Below are 18,924 nucleotides of genomic sequence, written 5' to 3'. Positions count from 1 at the left end.
AGGGATTATTGCGATGAATACCGAAGGGGTCGTTTTCCCAGGTCTTTCGTGTGGACTCACTGTAGGTCCATTAAATAACAAGACACCAAGTAAATTTGACCCCTATGTTTCTTTCAGGCTGACCCATCTGACACTGGGAAGTCCTAGAAGAGTCCAGTGGGGTTATGAAAAAGTAGCCATACATGTCCTGTGGCATCTGTCCTCTTACCTTATTAAACAGGGCTACTGCATGACAGCACCTGGATTTACTAACTCGTTGACCCTTTCACTGCCAGAGGGGCATGCCGTGCATTACAGCAAAATGTATTGCAAGTTCCTCTGGCAGTGAAGGGTTCGGGCAGTACCCCTGGCTGCACTGATAGATGGCAAATAAAGTGACCGTGTGACAGGGCACCTTACTGCACCACTAACCTCTAGGATGGCAGATAAAGGGGCTTATTCTATATCCGTCCGACAAATACGTTTCGGACTAAATTCCCCATTGACCTCAATAGGGAATTTCGTCCATAAACATCCCGATCAGACGCTTTGGCGGATATAGAATAAGTGCTAAAGGCTGCATGTCATCCTGCACTATGAAAGTATGTCCACCTTACTGGGGCGTCTGTGTGTAGAAAAGATGCATAGATGTTCAATTAAGTCATTTTGGATAAGCCACCTGATATTTTGACATCTATTGACAATCCAGATGTTCAGGCCCGCAGAGCACTGTTATAATGCCATTATAGGTATGTATAACAATATGGCAGGGTGGGCACATACCATCCTATTTAGATGTCTGCACACATCCTGGTAGTTGACTTCAAACCCCTTTTGCTGATAGAAGAGCCAGCAACCCAATGCAATGTATTTCTGCCCCTTCTGATATTGAGGGGGTTTATATGTGCTCTGAATAATTCTTCTTTATTATGGTCCCTCTTATAGTTGCAAATTTAAATACAAACCTGTTGTGGCATTTCAGCGTTACAGAAGTAGCCAACAATTTATGCAGTCTACTTTTTAGGACACGAAGATGAGGTCATGCACCACTACTACCATTACTACAACTACTACCACTACCACCATCACTACTACTACCACCATGGGAGGCCCCAACAAACATCGTGGCCATGTTCCGGGCGCTGGTGCACTCCCGTATCCGGGCAGAGTACACGTACGCCGAGTCCGCTGGGACGGTTTCAGAGTTTGCCTCCCAGTGGGCGTCAGACGGGTTGCTCTGCTCGGTATCCCCTACTCTGGATTATTTTGTATTGACCCTTCATTTTTAGTGCACTTTATTTTATTTACAGTGCACTTGTTGTTGGTTTAATTTTTATATTTGTTTGGTTGGTTTTTCTTTGTTCTACTTGGCAACAAGTAGAATTGCTGTACTACCACCATTACCACTACTACTACGGGGCAGATTCACCAAGCGCACCCAATCCGGCATTAACTTTCACTCTACTCAATGAGCATTAATGCCGCATCGGGTGCACTAACCCAAAACTGGGGCTTCATTTATCTGCCCCTCTGAGTCCATGTAACTTTCTATCATTTGCCCTGAAGCAATGACTTGAACCACCCCAAGCAGGCAACCCTAGAGCCACCTTCCGAGTCAGAAGGCTTAATTACTGTTGCTCCAGCTATTAACCATTTCACTGCCAGAGAGCTCAGATGGCGTTGGACCCTGTGACAGTGAAGCCGTGTGACTCGTAGATGTTAATTTTGGAAACGTTATAGTGCCCTATGAAGAAATGGTTGCGGTGATGTAATATTTGCAGTGATTAATGCAGTGTTATCACTCAGTTGAGACCATCCTGTTTTAACTCGGTACTCTTTTCTTCAAATTGCAGGAGGCTCGGGGTGACTACAGCAGGTAATGAATCACTTGTATGTTTTAAGTCTCTTGTACATTTATGTTCAGTGGTGATTTCAGCATGGAAAGCATACCTGCCAAGTCTGAGATATTCCCCCTCGAGCCACTTGAAGTAGTGTCTGAAGTGCAAGGAAAAAGGTCTGTAGAGAGCGAGAGAGAGTGGGTGGATAAGTACACGGACTCCAAAAATAGCTTCTGATCACACAGATTTCACCCCAAAACACACCAGCTCAGTAAAAGATAGAATGCATTAGGGCTGTCTGTCATCCTGATGACTAAAAAAGGAGTGTCTATCTCCTGACTGGGGTTAATAAAACAAGGTGTGTTCCTACATACAGTAGGTAAGTAAAATGTTCTAAAATAGGGCTGGCCAACTCCAGTCCTCTAGGACCACCAACAGGTCAGGTTTTTGGGATGTCCCCGCTTCAGCACAGTTAGCTCAATCAGTGACTGTCGAAGACTGCACCACCTGTGCTGAAGCAGGGATATCCTGAACACCTGACCTGTTGGTGGCCCTTGAGGACTGCAGTTGGCCAGCCCTGTCCTAGAACCTAGACATTACAATACCATTTGATCTCTCTCCCAAGGTCACCAACTTGAGCCACTGGACAGAGCAAAACAAGGTTAACTGAAAGGTCCCATTAAGAAAAAGTATTATTATAAAATAAGTATCAGACATTGAACCCTTAATGCTGGAGTTTACTGATCCTCTGTCTGGTAATCAGAGTCATGTTCTATGTGAGCACGTGAATACGTTGCATTAATACGTCTGCATTAAGTGGCAATCCCTGTTAGAACCTAGTGGCAGTGCCATGTTTAATATGTGTAATGCTTTGTATGTTTTTTACACTCTTTATTCTCTTCTGATGACAAGGCTGATTGTCAGCTTTTAAATCTCCATGTACTGTATACAGTTTTTTTTTCTTCCTTTGTGGACCCAAAGCAAAGGAAAACATGCTCATTTCTCAATGGCTACAAATTACTAGAATTGTTACTTAGAAAATCAATTACACGGATAAATTGCTTATTTTTTTATTTGTTTGCTTTTTGCCCTCTCTATGGGACTGTCCCGTAACTTTTTACTTAGCCTTCTCTCGTGGATTATTACGTTCCCTGTAGGGGCCTCACCCTCCGGGCACTAATCCTGACAGCTCTATGGCTGCCATGAGACTCAAAGTTGCTGGTTTAAGCCGCCTAACACTACTCTCTGGCTCTGTTTACCCTTGAATTCACTTTCTACCTGCCCCATTTAGGAACCACAGTTGTAGTGAAAGCTATTGGACTTGGGGTAGGGACGTCCAATTAGAAATGACTCACTGAGCAAATACGGATCAAAAAGTCACACACAGGCATGTTAATGTTTTACTATGTTCCTCTTTCAGTACCAGAGAGAGGGCTGATAAAGAATAGACTGATACTGATACAGTATATCCTTACAGTGACCTGGTAGAACAGTAACTACTGACCATCTGAACTTGAGACTCACTCTGTTGTTTTATTACAGGCATTGCTGGAAACACATACTAAAACTAGCAACACTGTGCTACAATGCAGGAGGCCCTAATCTGAGGGCATTTCTTTTTACACTCGGATGTCAAGAGATTTAAGGCTTGCAGTGACGCTGAAGTTCTGTGAAAAAATGCCTTAATTCTGCACACAAAAAAAACCCGAAACTGTACGATTCAAAACAAGGAATATTAAAGCAGCAGCAAGCTGATTTATTTTCTCTAATTTAACTGAACGAGCAGGGAGGTCCCCTGTCCAGTGTTGTAATTACCGCCCGGGGACCCCAGCTCAGGAGGGAGAGGAGAAAGGGAGTCGGGACTCTTCCCAACTCCTGATGAACCCCCCAAGCGGTTACAGAGGCCCTGCGCTCTTCCCCACAGCAATGAAATTGATTGCCGGGGGGGGGGGGAGAGAGACTGCTGTAACAGAGCAGTCCTCCATCTACGTCATGGCATCATGTGACGCTGCATCATTGTCACACCGTGAATATGGAGTACAATTTTGGGCACCAATCCTAAGAAAATACATTATGGCACTAGAGAGAGAGTAGAGAAGCCACCAAATTAATAAAGGGGATGGACAATCTAACTTATGAGGAGAGGCTAGCTAAATTAGATTTATTTACATTAGAAAAGACGCGTCTAAGAGGGGATATGATAACTATATACAAATATATTCGGGGACAGTACAGGGAGATTTCAAAAGAACTATTCATCCCACGGGCAGTACAAAGGACTCGGGGCATCCTTTTAGGTTGGAGGAAAGGAGCAACCAAGGAGAGTGTTCTTTACAGTAAGGGCAGTTAACATGTGAAATTCATTAACCATGGAGACTGATGGCAGATACAATAGATTTGTTCAAAAAAAGGTTGGACATCTTTTTAGATAGGAAAGGTATAGAGGGATATACCAAATAAGTAAACATGGGAAAGATGTTGATCCAGGGAGTAATCTGATTGCCAATATTGGAGTCAGGAAGGAATTTATTTTTCCCCTTATGAGATATCATTGGATGATATGACTCTGGGGTTTTTTGTTTGCCTTCCTCTGGATCAATAAGTAAGTATAGATATAGGATAAAGTATCTGTTGTCTAAATTTAGCATACGTTGAACTTGATGGACGTACGTCTTTTTTCAACCTCATCTACTATGTAACTATGTAACTATGTATATGTGACAAGTTGCCATGATAACACGCCGACACGTGATGCAGCGACTTAATGATGCCGCAACATTGCCCAGAGGGCCCTTACGGCGTAGTTACGCCACTGCCCCAGGAGCTCATCCAGGGTTTCCTGACTTCGGGGACCACACATGGGAAAATCACATCATCTCCTGGTGAATTTGCAACATTCTGTTGGGCGCCAGAGCGGGCGCTGACCGTTTTGTGTCCACTGGGCAGGTATTCTTACCAGATGGACAACGGAAGGGAAAATACAGATGAGACCGCGCGGGTAGGGAATCCCCTGCTTATCCAAAATAAGTGATTTCTGCTGCTCCCACTCTCTTCTCCTGTGATCCACCGGGGCCAGTTAGATACATAGAAACAAAAAAGAGAAGCGCTAGAAAAAAACAATTCAATCACTAATAACAACTTTATAGATAAAATGTAAAAAGTACAGCACTTACATCAATAGGTAGTGTTGCATTAAGTATGGCACAGTCCACAACATCCCTCAGATAACCAGATGGTAAGTGGTTCCAAGTAGTAGTTGGTAGTCAGCACCCGTCCAAACCGAATCCAATTAGGGGCTAACAGATGACACTAATATTTATGTAGCCCTGGCTGGTTTTGGACTATAAGTCTGCCCTCCTCCTGGCAGTAATCCCTAGTAAGTATAGGTTTCGCCAGGAGTAATCATGGGTTTTCCCCACACCTTGCAGCTCAGTGAGTCAGAGAATGTAGTGCAATCAGGCCTGTTGTCCAATCGGGGACAGGGGCTGGTTCTTACTGGAACTGACTTAAGGAGCTGCACGTCCTCAATTTAGTCAGTTGTCTCTACCATTGAGAGAGACTGGTTTACCCTAAACAAGCTGTCAGGGCTCTGGCAGTTTGAGGCCCTCCCTTAGGGAAGGGGAGGGAAACCATTTCCTCTTATTCCATCAGGGGATAAGGGAAGAGCAAGGACTGCTCCTGGTGGCCGGGAGTGTAGGTTCAGGGACATCCTAAAGGTGAAGACCTGAGTGATAAGAATTGATTCAGTGAAAGCTGTACACTGCCATTTATTGAGAGAGAGACTGAATAAAGATCATCTGTTTCACATACTTCTTGCCTGAGACTGAAATCTATCAGGGAGAAGAGGAGGTAGTTCTCCTGCAGAGATTTCTTCCCACACATCTGGGGGCTGCAAAAGATGGAGGCGCTGTCACCGTTAGTATGATTCGGGTAAGACCCCAGAAGCCTGTCCTGACCTTCCCCATAACACCAAGCGGGAGACCCAGGGCCCCCTGTTACCAGCAGGTATGCACCACACTACCATGAGTAACCAGAGCAGCTTTCCCAAAGATAGACCCTATGTGAGATCGGGTGGGGGAAACAGGGTTACACTTAAAAGCTACACAAGGACCTGCCGCAGGGCGCTCAAGCAGCACACCCAAATCTACTAGATGGGATGGGAGGTAGGGGGGATTGAAGCCGCGTCCTGCGTGTGACGTGTCACAATGAATTCCTGCATCGCGTTTCGCGTAAACTACGCTTCGTCAGGGGGTGTATCCATATACTCTGAGAGCTGCCCCTTATATACGGGCAGCTTTCCTCCAATTTAGCCCAGAGTTTACATCATTTGACATAAAATCATTTCTAATGTGATAGAACGAATAAAACCACAATAAAATACATGGACTTACAATAACAAACATAAATATAACATCAAATATACATACACATAGTGATACAAAGTTGTCCTTGCGCAGGACGTGGCTTCAATCCCCCCTTCCCTTGCCATCTAGTAGCTTTGGGCGTGCTGCCAGAGGTCCGCGGCAGGTCCTTGTGTAGCTTTTAAGATTAGTGTCATCTGCTACCCTAACATTGGATTCGGTTTGGACGGGTGCCGACTACCATCTACTACTTGGAACCACTTACCACCTGGGAATCCGAGGGATGTGGGGGACTGTGCCGTATGTGACGCAACGCTACCTATTGATGTAAGTGCTCTACTTTTTTACATTTTATCTATAAAGTTGTTATTAGTGATTGAATTGTGTTTTTTCTTGCGCTTCTCTTTTTTTATTTCTATGGACAACAGTAGGGAAGTGGGTGGTCCAGGTAGTCTTTCCCAACAGCAGTGACAGTCTCTTGTTGATTGGGAGGTGTCGGTGATCAGGAACAATGGTGATCACTATTTGTATTGTCCTTCGAATCTCTCTTCTCTAAACAATGGCTACCAAAAAAGTGTTTTGTACACTGCAGCAATTATGGGGACCAGTTGCCTCCAACCTTTTAGCAAATATGGGGACCAGTTGCCTCCAACCTTTTAACATTAAAGAAAAGTATTGCACCTCCTTCTTTAGCTAGAAATGATTTTGCTTCAATGAGTTAAATAGTAAATGTAGATTTCCAGTAAGGTTACACTGACCTTTTTTTCTACCCCATAACACCTTTTTATTATATCTTTTTGATAAATAGACTTAATTTAAGTTTAGATTCAGTTATAATGCAACCTGAAGGATTAATAAGGTTACTATGCTCCTTGTTAACAATGGTTTCATTCAGCAAACGAATCGTGGCGTAAACAGGCTCAATGCTATGACTTAAAACATGGCAAAGTTCATTGTCGTTGAACTCCACCAAATATAATAGCCCATTCTTAAAGAACTCCCTGCCATCCAGGTTAGCTGTCAGCAAGTCCCAGTCCAATGTGTGAGATTGTTAGAGAAAACCCTCTCTGGTTTTTTTCTCTAGAGAAATGTATATGGCAGGGCTCCTACATCAACTATTGTGACCTTTTATGATCTGTAATACCATGACAATGAAACAGCCGAAGAGTTGGATTGTTGTAGGGCCTTTGGATATGGGATTGCGCCGGTATCTGTAGTGTTTGTACAATGAAATAAAGGCACAGAAAGGTAAAGGAGAAGTGCTACCTCTAAAAGCTAACTGAAGAAGGGACCGTTGTGGTCCTGAGAGCTTGCAATCTCTTAAACCACCCGTTTGGGTATTAATGATATCGGTTGGTATCGCTTCTACTTTACTTTACTTTTCTGTATCTAATTCTATGGACTAACACGGCTAATCCTGGCATTCTCAACTGCAGTCCTCAAGTCCCCCCCCCCCCCCACAACAGGTCAGGTTTTCAGGATATACCAGTTTCAGCACAGTTGCCTCAGTCACAGACTGAGCCTCTGGTAGAGCCACTTGTGCTGAAGCAGGGACTGATTGAGCCACCTGCGCTGAAGCGGGGTCTGATTGAGCCACCTGTGCTGAAGCAGGTATTTAAAACATTATATAAATGGATTACAATAAACAACATCATTATAAAATGCATGAAAGTCTTATGCTGTATTCCACTCAAATTTACAGACACATTAAGAACAACATTCCCAATTACATCATACAAATATATTTATGTAAGTGATATAAATACATTGGTATGTGCTTTGCTGCTGCAGCTTAGATAAATGTTTTATGTTTCACACACAATTAAGGGAGGATGGTTGTCTCGCTAATATGGTGAATATCCCAATATATCATATAGCAATCGTCAACTCCCCATAATGGACAATTGCGAGTGGGGTCTTCACCATCGTTATTTATGCCTATAAAAATATTGGCACAGGCACAACCCACAGCCCTACACGAGTTGAAATAAGTGACGGCTTTATGTTTTGCTTACAAAAGTATAATGTCAGCAACTTTGACACCATCGTTGCTGATTGACAAATGATATGTTGCGAGAGCCCTTCTCAGTAAACATGTAATGTCACATTTGCAGTGGTCGGAAATAAAGGAATTATGATTTTAGCTTACAGATGTAGTCTTTTTTTGGCAATAGAACACAAAAGGTAGGCACTCCCATAAGGGCAAACTTGCCTGGGTGCACTGAAGATGTACCGTATACAGAAAAGATTGTCAGGCACGCACAGGAGCTGGCATCAGGGCCACCGACAGGAGGGTTGAGCCGGGAACAAGTGTCTCGGGCCCAGCTGGCCGGTGCTGGAAGTTGGGCCTCTGCATCCAGTTGCCGGGCCTCTGGTTGTTGCAGCCGCCTGGCTCAGGCTCTCCCCAGCTGCTGCCTCCTCTTCTCACTCCATGCTTTCTCTTCCCCCGGTGCACGCTGGTTCTGACTTTCGGCGGGAGAGAGAGGACGGAGTTGGAAGAGGAGGCAGCAGCTGGGGAGAGCCAGGAGACGGGTCCCGGCTGCTGCCTGCCTCTCTCCACCCCAAGCCGTCCTCTCCCGCCGGTGTACGCCGGAAGGTGGGTGCACCAGGACTCAGACCTAGCTTCTGGTGCGAGAAGAGGAGGCAGCAGCTGGGGAGATTGAGGCCTGGTGGCAGCAACTAGAGGTAAGTGGCAATTGTATTTGTGGGACGGGAGGTAATTGTATTTGGGGGCAGGGGTAGTGGTAATTGAATCTAGGGGGTGGTAGTGGTAATTGTATCTGGGTGGAGGTAGTGGTGACTGTATCTGGGTGGAGGTAGTGGTGACTGTATCTGGGTGGAGGTAGTGGTGACTGTATTGGGGGGGGGTTGTGTGGGTAGTGTGAGATGGGAAATTGTGTGTGTGTGTGTGGCCAGGGGAGGAGTGGGAATTGATTGAGGGAGCAGAATAGAATGAGAGTGTGTAATTGAGTGAGAGCGGAGGCGGGGGAGAGAGGGGGGTGTGAGAGGGAGTGAGGAAGAGAGAGAAATACAGGTGGGAAAGGAGAGGGCTCGCAATGCCACTGACACGGGGGAGGGGGAACGCCAACAGGGAGGGTCGGGCGAAGCTCTAGTCCTGGGCCCCAGGAAATCTCTCAGCGCCCTGGCTGAAATAACGTGTGTATGTATATATACACACGTGCAATCTTATCAAGCTCAAAACCCAGACCCACAATATTATATACGTATATACTTGTGTCAATTGTAGTGCCACTGGGAAAATGACCTGACGTATACCCCAATAAACAAAGCAGCCCCAATGCACATCCAATAGGACAAATTATATAGTATATTACTATGTGGTTGCTTTATCTTTTTTTTTTTTTCTTCTCATAAGTACAGTATGGGTCATTGCCAGATACGATTATAATAGGCAATTTGTTCACCCTCCCCTATTTGGGAGGGTATATTAGGTCACGCTGCACATTATGATCCACTCCTTCCCCTTGAGAGAGCGCGCTGTGACGCGCGAAACGTAGGTCGGGGTACGCATGACGTCATCACGTTGACGCTCACGTGGTTTGTGTTTGGAGGCGAGATCAGTCCGGGATACTTCCCAGGGCTGCAGCTGTTCACCTATATGCGCAGGACACACCATATCAGGTTGTATTTTCACCTTATGGATGATTTATTCAGTGTCTCTTGGGAGTTATAAAGTAATACTCTACTGCTGCGTAGTTGGCATTATTTATGCCTTTACAGCCTCACACAGAGTTTGTGTGAGACTGTTGTTGTGAGTACAGCCTATTACCATCTGTCTGTGTGACTTAGGCATTAGGTATAAAATTACCTACTCCTCTCACCTCCATACATTTTGGGGATTTTTAACCATGCATTTTCATGCATTTTTATGGTGTTTCGTCAGGTTTTAATTGTTTAATAAAACTTTATTATTTTTGTTGAGTGTGACCTTTTGCGGCTGACCCCACTGTGGGATTAGGCTATTTTTGGCTTCCATTGTGATAACACTTTTACCTATAGTGTTACCTATCATGAGTGCTATTATTGGGAGCTTTATGTAATCCTTGTGATTACTTGTGTGTTTCACATAATATATAATATGCACAGCTGTATTTAGTTATGGGGCCAAATCTACCAAAAGAGTTTTAAAATGTTTTACCAGGAAGTAATTGAGAGTTGCCTCTCGTTTTCAAGTATGTCCTGGGAACAAAGTTGCGGTATGTTGACAACACAAGGTTATAGGATAGAGCAGGGGGGCGCAAACTTTTTTCCCTGCGCCCCCCTGACGGCTGTCCCCTCACTCCCGCGCCCCCCCCAACCCCAACTTACCCGCGCTCCGGCGTAATGACGTCACGTTGCCATAACAACGTGACGTCACATGACCTCGCAGCGTCATTTTGACGCCGCGTTGCCATGGCACCGCAGGGAGGAAGCCGCCGGAGCCACGGTAAGTTAGGTTTACAGAGGCCCTGCAGCTCCCCCGGCACTTAATTTAAGTGCCTTCGGGAAGCGCGCGGGGCCTCTGTAAACCCCGCGCCCCCCGTCGGCAGTGTCGCGCCCCACAGTTTGCGCACCGCTGGGATAGAGCAGTGTTTTTCAACCAGGGTTCCCTGCAATTTTAAGGTCATTTAAAATCTGCACCAAATACAGAAGAATTTACAATACATCTGATCCCAGACACGCTATTAGAGAGGGTTGGGGTTCCTTACAATGCATCTGATCTCAGACGCGCTATTAGGGCGCGCTTATAGTAGCGGCAAAGCAACTACATGTTGTCCGTCACGGGTTGCCATAGTGGGCGAAACCGCAACGGCGCTGTGCAGCGACACAGCGACCGAAATCGCTGTAGTTAAAGAATTTGGACTTTGGCCAGCGACGTCAGCGTCACGTGAGCGTTTCAGCCAATGAGGGCGAACCGCTCGCGTCACGGGCCACGCCCCCTGTCAACCTCCCGAGGTCTCCTGCACCTAGTGCAACAATCGCTATGGCGACGTGTGACGTCGCGTTGCCGTAGCCATTACTATAAGTGCAGCCTCAGAGAGGGTTGGGGGTTTCTTATAATTTCACATATAGTTCCTTAACCCAAAAAAGGTTGGAACCCACTGGAATAGCGTGTTACAAGTCTTTCCTACGTTCTAAGCCATTTTTAACACCTGTTTTTTTGTTTTAATAGTGCTGTATTTAGAAGTCATAACAACTATTGTTTTACATTATCATTTAGCCAAGACTTAAGTGTTTTTAAAGGATTTCTCAAGCATGTAATCTGTGTGTAAAATGACAAAGTAAAGGCAGTTTAAAAAAAAAAATGATAGGAACACTTAAGTGTGACATCAATATAAATGGGGGGAGTTGTTAAAGCTTTTAGTCTGTGTGGGATATTAGTGAAATGAATGAAATACAGGGTATCTCTGTGATCAGCAATTCGCACGGGGATCATGTCTTACTGCCGGTTACCTATTCAATACAAAAAGTGTTCTAGATAAAGAGAACAATTTGTCTCGTGTTCAGAGGAGTTTTTAGTATTGATTATCTGTGCTCTTACTTGTATGAAGTGCTGATTATCAATACAGATTATTCCACGTGATCCTTTTAGTTTCAGATCAACAAAGCAATCTTACAGGGGAGAGGCCCAAGACATTAACCCGGGACTCCTGCAGGCATTGTTGAATTATTACCCAAATAGTACGTCTTTGTTGTATAGCAGATGTATAATATGTCAGGGGTGGCCAAACTCAGTCCTCAAGAGCCAACAACGGGCCTGGTATTAAGGATATCCCTGCTTCAGCACAGGTGGCTCAATCAGGGGCTCCGTTATTTTGATTGAGTTGAAGCCAGTATAGCCTTAAAACTTGGCCTGTTGGTAGCTCTTGAGGACAAAGTTTGGCTACCCCTGTGAAAAGCTATACTGTATATACTGTTTTATATGTCACTTGCAGCTAAAACTAGTACAGCATCCCCTTCATCTATAACCAAACCAATACATGCATAGTGAATCCCTGCCTTGAAGCAATGCTTTTAAGATCTAACTAGCAGCAACTAAGCTATGGTACAAGATCTAAGGGGAGATAAGTCACTATCGTAATTACATACAACAGGTCTTTAACCACCACCAGTCCTAATTGTTCTGTAGCAAACCTTTAAACATAGACAATCTTAAAAAGCTCAAAACCTAGAGTTATATATTTAATAGTGCTACTGGGAAAGTGACCTCAAATATACGGTAAACATAGAAGTCCCAATGCACATCCAATATGGCAAATTATACTCTCATACTGTAAGTGTTTGACCAAAACATTGAACTAAACGACCCGTACTTATAAGGGGAAAAAAACCCATATAGAAATTAACTGAATCATTTGTCATGTTGGATCTGCATAGGGGATTCTTTGTTTACTGTAGCAAGCATTTAGCCAGACAGAGATGTATTCAATTATTATTGACATTGTTATCAACACAAGCAGTCGAAGGTCATTTTGTTAAAGCACCAATCTCCCCTAAATTGGCATATAATAAAATATGTTTTAAAGGAGCAATCCATAACATTTTTCTGGATAGAAGCCGGGGGTCTCTGGAGCTGAACACCATTAATTTCAGCTCCTGGGACCCCCTGCTTCTGATGCTTACCTCCAAAGGGGGTGCCGGTATTTCTTTGCAGTTTAAAGCTCTCGTGTCACATGGGCAAATTGGAAGCCACACCGGGTGATGTCACAGCTTCCTATTGGCCCGCAGGGTGCGGGAGCTTTCAAAATCCGCCATAATGTGAACCCTGCATACAAGCCGGAGCAGCTACCGGCACCCACTATGGAGGTAAGAATCTCCGGAAGCGGGGGGTCCCTGGAACTGAAATGAATGGGGTCCAGCTCCAGAGACCTCCTGCGTCAATCCTGTATATAAATGAAACAAAAAACGCTATGGATTGCCGCTTTAAGACTCCCACTTTGGAAACAATTTGTAACACCATCAATTTAGCTTCACTGTCTCCTTAAAGTTTCTACTCATAGTTCAGTGTTTTTCAACCAGGGTTCCTAGGAACCATTGGGTTCCACGGGCATTCCTTAAGGGTTCCCGGCAATTTTCAGGTAATACAGAAGAATTTACAATGCATCTGATCACATATGCGCTATTAGAGAGGGTTGGGGTTCCTTACAATGCACCTGATCTCACACACTATTAGTGGTCTGGGAGTTCCTCAGAATTTCACTTGGGTTCCTTAGCCACAAAAAGGTTGGAAACCACTGCTCTAGTTCAATGGTAGCACAGCACTGAGTTTATTTTTTGTTTTGTTCTAAGTAGTTTCATTGATACCTTTTTAGGAGTTGGAGGGAGGTCCCTAATAAGGTAAAAATAGCTAGGATTAAATTTGGAGCCTGTTAGAAACACTTTCCACAAAAGCAATTCTGCTGAGGACGCTCAATTTGAGCTACAACCGAGTAAGTGGAGGGGTTTTTCTTTTCTTTAAATAGCTGACGTGGGATTTGCAATGAAGCCTTTGTGCTGTAGAGATAACTTCTGACTGGCGTAACATAACACAGACAACACTGGGAATTCTTGATAGCAGACGGACGTATGAGAGACCATGGTTTATCATTACATGGATGATAAATAGAGATAGTTAAAAGGAGACCGTTTGTTTAAAACATATCCTCCATACTGCAGTTACAGCATGTTTATTAAATCCTGGATCTTCAGAGCTGTATAGGAAATTACAATCCTTCTCATTATTGTGTAGGATTTCTTTATTGAATTAGCTGTACCCGGTGTAACATATGGCAATCTAGCAGATCGTAAAGGTTATTAATTAAACATTACTCTTTGTTTTTACCCCTCCCTGTAATACCTTGCTGTCTCTTGTCCCCTCTTCCCCAGTTTACTCTCTCCTCCATTGTGCCCGCTCCTCTTTGCACTCTCTCTCTCCCTTCTATTTGCACTCCCTGCCTTACTGTGTCTGCTCTTCTCTGTGCACACTACACTCCCTCCTCTTCTACTCATCTCATCTGTCTCCTCCTCTCCTTGCTATCGCTGTGTTTCCTCCTCCTACTCGCCTTGCTATCTCTCTTCCCCTCTCTTTGCACTCCCTCCTGCCCCATGTGCACACTGTTCTCCATTCCCTCCTCCTCATCATCCCTTTGTCTCTTCCTCTCCTTGCTGTCCCTCTCTGTCTCTCCTCCCCTCTATGTAGTCTCTCCTGCCCTCCTTGGTGTCTCTCTCTTTGCCTCTACCCCCTCCTTGCTGTCTCTCCTCCCCGTCTGCTGTCTCTCTGTCTCCTCCCCTCCTTGTTGTCTCTCCTCCTCCTTGTTGTCTCTCCTCCTCTCTTTGCTGTCTCTCTGTCTCCTCCCCTCCTTGCTCCTCAAGGAGGCATTCCGGTTGATGCAGACATCCTTAGCCTTTTATATCTACTATATATCTCCGAATTTATGTCTGTGTGGCAAGTTAGCAACTGGGTGTTGTACCTGGTAGGCTATATATCTGGCACATGACATCATAATGAGTTGCAGATATTCAGGAACATATATTTCAAAAAGGAGTCCCTGTCCCGAAGAGCTTACAATCTAAGTCAGGGGTTCTCAACTCCGGTCCCCAACACCACCCAAAAGGTCAGGTTTTCAGGATATCCCTACTTTAGCACTGATTGAGTCACCTGTGCTGAAGCAGGGATATCCTTAAAACCTGACCTGTTGGGGGCTCTTGAAGACTGGAGAACCCCTGCCCTACTGTGTAAGTGCATGGCTCGGATAATGTCTTTTTTGTTTATTGAAATACAAAGGCAAATATATATAATGTTATATATTTATGTGAACATAATGTTTGTTATTTTACTCTTTAGTATGATCGTGTTAAACCTACATGTTCTGTAGCACTCTCCATGTGCTACTATAGTGTATATTTACTGTATGAGTCACTGTGTATTTTCTCCTCTTCATGTAACTCTTTAAATATTATTTACTGTAGAGAATAAGAATATTGCAGAGGAACAGTCCAGTTCCAATAAGAATTGTGCAAGTTTTCTTTCTAAAAAAAAAAAGCCCCTCCATCCCCCAATTATTATTTTGTTTATATTACATGAGAGATGTTACAAGCATTTACTATTTCAAAGTAATGTAGTTAATATGACATTGGAATCCTACCAGCATTCTAGGCGTCATTAACCCTTTCAATGCCAGAAGGGCAACAACACAAAATGTCAAATGATGAAATATACACTAACAAGGGAAGATTGCAGCTGTAAATGGCGTTGCTTCTCTGGTGACCCCGCATCTTCACACACTCTTTCTGTTGGGGTTCCACAAGGCTCTGTCTTTGTCCCTCTGATTTGTCACTGTACACCTCTTGGTGAATTAATATAATCTTTTGGCTTTCAGTGTCATCTTATTATGCCGATGATACCCGCATTGATCTCTCCCCCCTCTCTCCTGTCTCCAACGTCCTCTTTGCAATCTCCTCCTGGATGTTTTACCGTTACCTGAAACGTAACATGTCCAATATAGAACTAATACTCTGTCTCCCTTCCACTGCCACCGCTACACCCACACTCTCCCTCACTGTCGACAATAACGCCACAATCTCATCAACATCTCAAGGCCGCTGTCTAGGGGTCATCTTTGACTTTGATCTCTTCTTCGTTCCTCACATTCAGTCTCTCACAAAGTCCTGCAATCTCCACCTACGAAATATTGCCAAGATACGCCCTTTTCTCACTCATGATTCAACTAAAATCCTTATTCACTCACCCGTCTAGTCCGCCTTGACTACTGCAACCTTCTCTTAGTTGGCATTCCCTTATCTGCCTATCCCAACTCCAATAATCCAAATCCAAAATGCTGTTGCCAGACTTATCTATCTTACTCACCGCTCCACTTCTGCTGTTTCACTACACATATTCCAACAATGGCTTCCCATATAGTCTAGAATCAAAGCCCTAGCTGTGACTTACAAAGTTCTCAATGTTGCTGTCCCCCTTATATCTCTGCCCTCATTCCTAAATACATACTTAAATGCCCCCTATGTTCTGCCCACAACATCGGCTTTGCCTCCTACCTTATTGCCTCCTCTCACTGCTGCCTCAAAGACTTCTCCCATGCTGCCCCCAATCATGAATTCCATTCTATGGACCATCAGACTCTTCCCCCAGCTTCCAGATGTTTAAAAATTCCCGAAGAACTTACCTTTTTAAGGAAGCCTACTTGCCATACCTCTAACACCCCCCCCCCCCAACCCCATTGGGAACAGCTGTGCAGCTGGACCAATCTCAACCCTATGTACCATCCGCCCAACCCCCCCAAACCTTAGTGGAATCAGCTGTCGGGCTGGACCATATTCCAACCTGAGATACACTCCATCCTACAATGAGCAGCCACGTTACCTTCTTATTACAATTTAGAGGGAATGAGGGACAATGTTGAAAGCTCTCACGAGCGACAGGCACAATAAAGCCTTGTTTTAATTTCACCTTAAAACAGTCTCCATTGTGTACCTCTGCACATGTCCTCCTACAGTATGTAACTGTTTGTCATTAACAAACCTCTGTACCCCCATTGTACCACACCACGGAATATGTTGGCCCTTGACAAATAAACAATAATAATAATAATAATAATGGGAGTTGTGCTTTAATCATGCAGATTGTTTAAGTTACTAAAATAAGAGTGCTTTTAATATCACAAGAGTGGTGTTACCTGTTGTAACAGATGCTGGCACCCGGTTGCAATATTACGACTAGTCTTAGAAAAACATTAGTCGGCTTGTCTTCTTCTTTTTTGCTGATGCTCACATGCTGCGGCTGTAATTGACATCAGATTAGGTTAAGTCGATAAACATAGTTATACCTGTAGGTAGACCAGACTCACAAGTGCAGACATCATTACTTTTCTACCACTTCTCTTTGAAGGGTTTGTTTTTCTTAAGTCGTTGTGTAGAGGAGGATTTAACTGTACATTCATATTGCTGACCTGTAAGCTGTTATCTTCAGTTCATAAATACATATCATGAACTGCAAGACTAGGCAATTTAAGATTGTATGTATTAATTTTTTTTTTAAATATATATACACACACTATGTAAACAGATCTTCATAGAACATACATTAGAATGCAGAGATTTGGAAAGCAATAAGTGCACCAATTTTAGACAGAGTTCCAGGCAGTGCAGACATTACATCCGCAAAGGTATGTGGGTGTGTAGCACACCAAAACAGTGCAAACAAATGCAAAGAAAACGCGATACTTGCGCACAATGCCGGGCTCCTGGTTCAGGGATGGCCTATCTGCAGCAATCCAAGTATACAGCAACAAGAGAGAAGATCCAGGGCTCCACGGACTTTTAAGCAAAATAATTTATTCATGATACACTGTGTAGCATGAATAAATTCTTTTGCTGGAAAAGTCCGTGGAGCCCTGGATCATCTCTCTTGTTGCAGACATTACATCCGACATGAATGTAAGCTTGTAGACGGTACATTACTTCAGTAAGGCCCGGTATGCATGTTGGAGGCACATTACTTCCATAAGGCCCGCTGACTGCTTTCTTGGTTCCAAGGACCGAATTCTTGCTTTGGACCCAGGCTGTCGAAGGGGTGTAATGGGTACGGATGTGCTGTCGTGCAGGTGGAGGGGGACCTGCTTGAGTTTGGCAGTATGAATCCAGGAGAGGACAAGGCCCTGCCTACAGCTGATTCCACTTGTGGGTGGTGGTACCACTCCACCACCCGGCCACTGCATTCTTTTACCCCCTGGCGGCAGCCGTGACTTCAGTGGATGAGGTTTGGTGGAGCCTCTTTTCTTAAAAAATCTAAACCTGAATTAATCTTGTATCTTTGAGTTTTCCAAGGAGATCTGACCAATGGAGTGTGCTTTTCGGAAGACTTACTCATTCCCAGTATTAGTTGACTCAGTCTATGAAGTCACTACTATTACACAGAAATGTTTTTCTAGAAATTCCAATGGCCACATATAAGATCCCTTGCCCCTTCGTATGATGTCATTGTTTCGATAGCCGCTAACGATCGTTTTTCACCATTCAAGAAAATGGGTCCTTATTGTCAATAAACGCTCTTCCACTGTAGTAAATAACTGTAATGTTTGGTTTCTAATTGCAGAATTGCAATAAAACCCAATTTGCACTAATCGAGGGATTCTCAACTCCAGTCCTCAAGACACACCCCCACCCAACAGGTCAGGTTTTCAGGATATCCCTGCTTCAGCACAGGTGGCTCGACTGAGCCACCTGAGCTGAAGCAGGGATATCCTTGAAAACTGACCTGTTGGGGAGTCTTGAGGACTAATCTTTTATTACTTTAGATTTGACTTTGAATATGATACAGAAGAAGAAATAAGACAACCGCAGGTAAAAACATTTATCATAAACAGAGATGGGCAAATTTGTTTTTGCGGATTCGGATACGCCTCGGATCAGCCGGTTCCTTTAGTCCACGGATTTCCGCGAATCAGTCGCAAGAAGGGCGATTCGCCTTTTTTTCTAGATTTTTTTTTTTATTTTTTATTTTATAACGGGCAATCCGCTGGTGGATTTTAAGAACCCAATCCATGGCTTTGGGTTGCTGAATCCGCAGATTAGATTCTTAAAATCCAGCAGCAGATTGTATCCAATAGTGTTTTTTTTTTTTTAATTTAATTTTCTTATTATTAATCCGCACGGATTTTTACACCTCGGAACGGATTTTACACCTCGGAACGGATTTTCGGCAAAATGGATTTTGACAGTGTCTTCCCATCTCTAATCATAAACCTCAA

At 44.0% G+C, this 18,924-nt stretch overlaps 1 protein-coding gene across 2 annotated transcripts in view; it reads left to right on the top strand.

Annotated features, from left to right (window-relative positions):
• Positions 1–18,924, top strand: part of FRMD4B (FERM domain containing 4B) — a 179,859-nt gene that overhangs the window by 108,296 nt on the left and 52,639 nt on the right. For both annotated transcript variants that reach the window (XM_075574295.1, XM_075574294.1), the window contains exon 7: positions 1,833–1,855. In XM_075574295.1, the coding sequence (XP_075430410.1) occupies positions 1,833–1,855 (23 nt within the window). The remainder of the gene's footprint in view (positions 1–1,832; positions 1,856–18,924) is intronic.

Source organism: Ascaphus truei, chromosome 17 (genome assembly GCF_040206685.1).
Source record: "Ascaphus truei isolate aAscTru1 chromosome 17, aAscTru1.hap1, whole genome shotgun sequence".
Lineage (NCBI taxonomy): Eukaryota > Metazoa > Chordata > Amphibia > Anura > Ascaphidae > Ascaphus > Ascaphus truei.
The sequence above is the reverse complement of the archived record's forward strand: the minus strand, read 5'-3'. Positions and strand labels throughout refer to the sequence as shown.